The sequence below is a fragment of the Pipistrellus hanaki genome, assembly GCF_964339955.1.
Source record: "Pipistrellus hanaki genome assembly, chromosome: 12".
In the NCBI taxonomy this organism is placed as follows: Eukaryota; Metazoa; Chordata; class Mammalia; order Chiroptera; family Vespertilionidae; genus Pipistrellus; species Pipistrellus hanaki.
The window spans coordinates 42,906,426-42,913,357 of NC_140514.1; the positions used below are offsets into that span (position 1 = coordinate 42,906,426).

Genomic DNA, 6,932 nt, shown 5'->3' on the forward strand with positions numbered 1-6,932 from the left:
ATCATAAACTCAAATCTCATAGAGTATATAGTATCAAACTGTGTTTTTAAACACGTTTTCACAGAATAAAGTGATTTTTTTATCTTTTTCCAATTATGGTAATACCTAGGGTCTTTGAAAAAATAATCTGGAAAAGTTTTGGACCCACAGTTCTTAATCCAAGTTCTTTAAGAATTCACCATTCTATTACAAAATTCAAGAGAAAATGAATGAATGGACATGGAGTTTTCCTTTCTTTTTAGATCACTAGCCTTTAAATGAATCTCAAATTATAAGAATTTAGAATAAAACAGGATGAACTTATTTTGCTAATATTCACATATCTTCTATAAGTGTCAGACTGTAATAAAGACATCTTTCTATAGACTTTTATATGAAATCTTTCATTCTCTTTAATGTTTAAGGGCAACTTCATATACAAGTATTTTGGGGAAATTTATTATCCGAGGTTACTTTTCTCATTTTCAGTCATGAACTAAAAAGGAGAAAATGAACTCTGTGAAGAATAGCTCAATATAGTAAATTATACTGAGTTAGAGATTATTTCAAACTCAGTGTATGTCTGAAAACATTTGCATCAGCATCGACATTTAGACTATGTAAAGATTTGGGTATACATTATCAAAGAACATATATTTTAACTGTTATAACTAGTATTAAAAAGAGCAACGTCTTTAAATACTCATGAAAACTTTTTATTTTGAAAAAGTAATCATCTAAAATTGGATATTAAGACCACATAGCCAGAACTTAACCTCTCTTCACTCTTTTATTCCAACAACAAGGCCCTGGCACTCACAGTCTGAGCTTTCTGATCAATTTTACCAAGAATAATTTATATCCAGCATTACTTACTGACAAGTTGAAATCTGTGGCTATTTTTCTATTGATAAACATGTTCCTATAAGTGATCTTTAAAATAAATAATCAGAAACTGAGTCCAAACTTTTTCTCATGAAAATGCAGAGAGTATAACATGAAATGCCTTCATTTGAGGCAAATGACACAGAAAGGCTAGTACCCAGAACCCAAATCTCTCTTTTTTTATTTATATACATTTGCATCGCGTACTTTTGGATAAGTTTCACAAGAATACACATCATTTCTTTTGGGGATGACAGCAACACTGACAAACAGCCCCTGTCTCGCCTGTCATTATGTTACTGCTAAATCATCCACAGCATCATGACCTGATTTTAGTTTCCTAGGATATAGCCCAAAAATGAAACTTAAGTTGCATTCTGATTACATACAAAGAGCCAGCACTTAAGAAAACCCTTGAAAAGTGATCTATGTCTGATAACTAAAAAACAAGAAGGAGGAGTGGGAGAAGAAGGAAGGAAGGAAAGAAAGAAGAAGGAAGGAAGGAAGGAAGGAAGGAAGGAAGGAAGGAAGGAAGGAAGGAAGGAAGGAAGGAAGGAAGGAAGGAAGGAAGGAAAGAAGGAAGGAGGGAAGGGAGGGAGGGAGGACATATTTAAAAGTCTCATACAATTACCCAGTAGGCCTCTGACATTCTCTATGCTGGTATAATAACTAAATGGCAGGTAACAAAAACAAGAAAAAAGAAAAGAAAAGAAAAGAAAAGAAAAGAAAAGAAAAGAAAAGAAAAGAAAAGAAAAGAAAAGAAAAGAAAACAAAACAAAACAAAACATGCAGTTATCCTTGTGAGATCCCTGTTGCATGCTTTAATTAAAACTAAAAGTTTACAACAAAATCAACCCTTGGATAGATTGCTCTTTGGTTTAAATCTTCATTACCTCCTGGAAATTTTGGTAAAACCACTTTGCTTTTAACTTAAGCTGGCCTCTCCTTCTCTACTCCATCACAAAAGTCAAAACAAGAACCAGACAGAAATCTTAGAATAGTTTTGTTTGTGTGTATGTGGGTTAAGTCCAACCCCTGTATACAAACTGGTTTAAAAAAAAAAATAGATGTTGCAACATAGTACTTTATTCCAACTTACTCTCATCCTTGAATGAACTTCCTGCAAATTTCAACCATTAAACAAACAAACAAATAAACAAACAAAAAAGCAGTCAATTTCCTGGTCGTCGGAATTTAATTTAAGTATAACCTTTCCCACCGAGCAAAACCCAAAAGCAAAAGGGTCATTCCTCTTTCTAGTGATTTAGAGACACCTCTAAGCGCTTGCAAACATTCATTTACCTCTCCTTTCCCGCAGTAGTAATGCTTTTTAGGAGGATCATGGTTCATACCTCGCATTCCCTGGAGCCAGAGATGGTATATGTGCAGGGCCCAGATCCGTTAACGGATATATCCATGGTCTCAGAGTTTGTAGGCTTGTAGTCCACGTAATACTCCTGCAAGGGGGAATTCATCTGCCTCTCAGACTCCCTGGTCTTTTTCCGCCGCCTCTTCATGAGCGAATGCTGCTGCAGCTGCTTCATGCTGGCGGGGTAGCGCTTCCAGGACACGTAGATGACCAGCAGGATCATGGCCACCGAGAGGAAGAGGGCCACGCTCCCGGCAATGATCTTGTGAAAGGACACATGCTCATAATCCTGTTCTGCACCGGGGATCGGAAACTCCGGGGAGGGGCTGGGGGTCCCCAGGGTGGGCTGCAAGGGGTCAGATTTGGAGACGGTGGGCTTGGGGATCACCAGAGGCTTCTGGGGCGTGTGGGGCACCAGGTGGGACTTCTCCGTGTTGACCACCGGGACCTCGGAGCAGATGTTGTAGGTTTCCACCGCGTCGCTGACCTTCTCGCCCTGGATGTGCTTGGGTCCCGCACAGATCATGGTGCTCTCCTTGGTGCCTTTGAAATTCTTAAGCCAGAAAAAGAGGGGGCAGATACTCCGACTGCACTCCCACATGTTGCCGGACAGCGTGATGGATATTAAGGATATCCACGCGTTGACAGTCTCCTGGGAGATGTTGGTGAGCTTGTTGGAATCCAGGTTCAGCTTCTGCAAGTTGGGCAGGCATTTGAACGTGCCCGGCTCGATCCCTTGGATGTCGTTCCCCGATAAATCCAAGTTGTGCAAGGAACTCCAGGTCCACGTCAGGCCCTGGCTGATGGAGCGAATCCTGTTCCATTGCAAGTAGATGGAGCGCAGGTTGAAGAGCCGCGGGAAGTGGGCGAAATTGATCTTGGAGAACTGGTTGTGCTCCAGGTGGAGCTCCTTTAGCTTCAGGAGGCCCGCGAAGGCGTTTCGGGACAAGCTACGGAGGCGATTGTAACCCAGGTCCAGGAAGTCCAGGTTCCGGCAGTCCTGGAACACTCGAATGGGCACCGTCTTTAACGAGTTGGACCTCAAGTGCAAGATGATGAGCTTCCGGAGGCCTCGGAACTGCTCCGACTGCAAAGTCTGCAGCTTGTTGTAGGAGAGGTCCAGGTTGCGGAGATTGGGAACGGGGTGGAAGGTCTTATTGTGCAGGTAGGTGATTTTGTTGGAGCTCAGGATCAATTCTTTCAGTCTGCGGATGCCTTGAAACGCATCCTCGTCCACGGAGCTGATGTAATTATGGTCCAGATAAAGCCATATAAGCTGGTTAAGGCCAGCGAACTGATTGGATTTGAGTTTCTGAATGCTGTTGAACCTTAATGACAAGCCCTGGGATCCTCCAGAGATGTTCTCCGGGATGTCTGCGAACGCGTGGGACTCGCAGTACACAATCTTGCCATCGCACCTGCAGTTCTTCGGGCAAGCTCGCTGGGCCCCCGCGAGCATCACCAGCAGCAGCGCGGAGAGGAGCGCCAGCACCGCGCGCATGCCTCGCAGCTGCGTCATGAAGCGGAAACCTACAGTGTTAAAAAGAAGACAAATGCACATTGTGAAGCTATTCAGACCGATCCTCCCCATGCTCTCCGAGATCAAGAGCATCCCATCAAGTGCAGGGTCGTCGGGACAGCCGATCTCAGAAGCATGCCTTTCACATGGGAAGCTTCTCTTGTCTTTAGGGCTGCCTGCTTCCTAGCAGGCTTCATTCGTTCTTCCTTGCTTTTTGCAATCCCCACAGAGCTGCGGACCCGTGAACAGCTATCCCGAGTTTCAGGAGTTCATGCATGCATCAGCAGAGAAAAGCACGGAGCCCGGCTCGTTGCTGAACGCCGACATTTTAATAACAGTAGTGTTTGGCTAGTCAGTGTGGAACACCAATACCAAAAGGAGGAGTACCAAGTACTTGTGGTAATGGGAGAGAGAGAAAAAAAAGTGACTTCCTAAGCCCCGTGCGTGTACATCTTTCCTAGTGGAGTATGCAGGCTGTGATTTGGCAAAGGAGCTTCCGTCCTATGTCAAGGGAATCCGAGTCTGTCCTGCCTGAAACTGTATCATTATTGCATAACAGAAAAACAGTGTTTGAGCTCTGGGAAAGGAAAAAAGAAAAAGGCATTGGCACCAGCACAGGCAGCCAGGGAAGCCTGGTAGGAAGACTAATTACAGCCAAGGTACTCTCAGCATCCAGGAAGAGCTGCCTCCGTAGCTCTCCCGCCCAGGGAGATACACACAGCTCAGGATCCTGACTGTGGCTACCGCAAAACACTCCGAAAGTTAAGATCCTCAGGTTCTCCTTAAAATATCTGCATCAAGGTGAAAAGCAAGCCCGCGTCGTGTTCGCTTTACCGTTACGTTTAACAGAGTTGCTTTGCAAATGTGGGGGATCCACAAGGAGGGAAACACAGGCTGCCAGCCCCCTCCCCACTATCCCAGCCTGCTCAAACGCCTGGCGGACTTTCCATTTCTCCCCTGCCCCCGTTAACTCCGGAAAACCCACAAAGTTGCAATCTGTGGGCACTGAGGCTGCATTGCCAAGTCATAGTATCTTAAGGGATTTCTTTCCCCCTGTCAACCGTGGATTTATTAGTTCTTCCTGGTAGGAAGAAGGAAAGGAAAACAAACAAACAAACAAAAACTGTGTGCTACGGTTTCAATATTTCCCTTAAATATTCATTTTTCTTTTTTAACAGAGAGGCAATCAGCCAAACCTCTAAGCAAAAAAACAACCTCTCCTTTTATTCAACCAGTTAACTCTTTTTTTTTTTCTTCCTATTTGAAACCCGATCTTGCTCTCTGTCCTCTTGCCAGCTACAGGCTCATTGAAATACATTCCAGCTCTCCCAGACAGGGGAAGGGGGGGCAGATGGAGGTGGCGGGGGTGGGGGGGAGCCAGTCACACTTGAAAAAAAGAAGCCGGGCAAATGACTGCTGGAAATTCGGATGCCCTGGTTAGGATGCAGCTCCAGAGATCAAGCAAGCCCTTGTGCGACCTCTGAGAAAGTAAGGACCCCACCCCACCCGCCACAGACGCAGCAAAGTGTTAGCAACCCTCCTGCCGGCAGCCAGAGACACACACGCACCCGTTCCTGTTATCAAGACACAGAGGCAAACACAATGTTTATCTCATGCTCCAGCCCCAGGCTGGGGATGCGCATACGGAGGAGGCAGTCTGAAAGAGATTCCTCCCAAGTCTGAGTCAGTCCTTGCTGTGCATTGACGAATTTTAAAGAAAAAATAAATAAAAAGAAAAAAAACTACAGAAAAGGAACATGTTCTAAAAATATAATAGCAACTAGAGCGAGTCAACTGGCAAACTCAGAGGCTGCTGCTTTCTGCCTGTTTCCCCCCCCCACCCCTCCCCTGCCTTCTACCAGCTCCTAACGCAGCAGCCGCGACTGAGCATAGCAAGCCTAGAGGATCAGCTTGGCTAAGGAAACAACAAAAGTTCACTTACCCATCCTTTGTCATCCGAAAGCGGTCCCCCCCTCTCTCAGCTTTCTTCTTAATTGGTCTCTGGTGCCGAAACCACCGCCACCTTCATGACACAGTGCGGCTGTCATTCACACCATCCCGATCCCGCATGGGAGCTGGGAGCCCCATGCAAACTTCCCCGGAGAGGACGGGCAAAAAAAAAAAATGTATATATATATATACATATATGGAAAAAAAATCAGCATGGGGTGGGATGGGGGGCAGGGAGAAGGAAGCTCAGGGGTGGGGGGGAAGGGGATGCGGGGAGGGCTTCTAGGCTCTGAGGACCATTGTGTAATTCACCAGAGACCCATCAGCAGTAATTGGCAATCTGTGCGGAAGAGCTACAGCCCATCCTGAAGGTAACCAACTTCTCTATAAAAAGACGGAGAGAGCGAGAGAGAGGGAAAAAAGAGAAGAAAATCTTCAGAATACCTGGCATTCCTTATTGTGCTGGCTTTTGCCATTCCCAGATAAAGCAATTCATCCTCTGGATTTCCAGTTCTTGAAGCAAGTAGGCCTCCTGTGCTGTCTGAGACCCCAGTTTAAAAGCCATGCAGGCTAGGTGTATCCATTTAGCTGGTCAGGTTTAAAGTGTTTTGTAGCTGTGCTGAGAGGCAGCCCTTGTCTAATTCAGAAGGCTTTCCAGAGACTGATGATGCTCAGAGCTTGTTGGTGCTAATGCTTGAGTTTGTGATACACTGAGTGCCCTCCGCTGGAGAAAACAGATTGCACATTAAAGACGGGAACAAGTGAGCCTGTCAGTGGTGTGCAGCCTTCCCTCTCTCAGAAAGGGAAATTAAAGGCACAGGATCACTTTTTTCTCCCTCTCCAATAATATCTGTTATGAAAGGTTTGTGCAAGGGAGTGCCGTTGTCTGATATCAAATATTAAGTAAAAACACTGCTTCTCTAAATATTATGTAATTTGTAATTTTTTAAAAAAGTTGCATTGGCCCGATTTATTTATTTCTGCTGCAGATGCATGCATCACAAGGGAATTTATTACATTTTTTTTTTCAACAACAGAACTAATTTGAGCTTTAGTTTTGTGGCTGTTGGTTTGTTTTATTTATTTACATTTTTTTAAGCAAACCACATATAGAATCAATCTTATTCCAAGGGGGGGGAATGTAATAAAAATCACTTTTAAAGATAATTGCATGGACAAATCTTAGGTCCAATTTTTAGATTCCCAACTTATGGTAATAAAAAATAAAAT

The 6,932-nt window shown here is 44.3% G+C and overlaps 1 protein-coding gene across 2 annotated transcripts; it reads right to left on the minus strand.

Annotated features, from left to right (window-relative positions):
- Window positions 1–2,040: 2,040 nt before the first annotated feature.
- Window positions 2,041–6,426, minus strand: LRRTM4 (leucine rich repeat transmembrane neuronal 4). 2 transcript variants are annotated; one of them, XM_084901375.1, is made up of 3 exons: window positions 6,147–6,426; window positions 5,695–5,845; window positions 2,041–3,763 (listed from the first exon to the last, which is right to left on the minus strand). In XM_084901375.1, the coding sequence occupies exons 2-3, from the start codon at window positions 5,696–5,698 to the stop codon at window positions 2,211–2,213; spliced, it is 1,557 nt and encodes a 518-aa protein (XP_084757501.1). In that variant the 5' UTR covers window positions 5,699–5,845; window positions 6,147–6,426; the 3' UTR covers window positions 2,041–2,210. The 2 variants fall into 2 exon arrangements, with proteins under 2 accessions (XP_084757501.1, XP_084757500.1); XM_084901374.1 differs by lacking the exon at window positions 5,695–5,845.
- Between the last annotated feature and the right edge of the window lie 506 nt (window positions 6,427–6,932).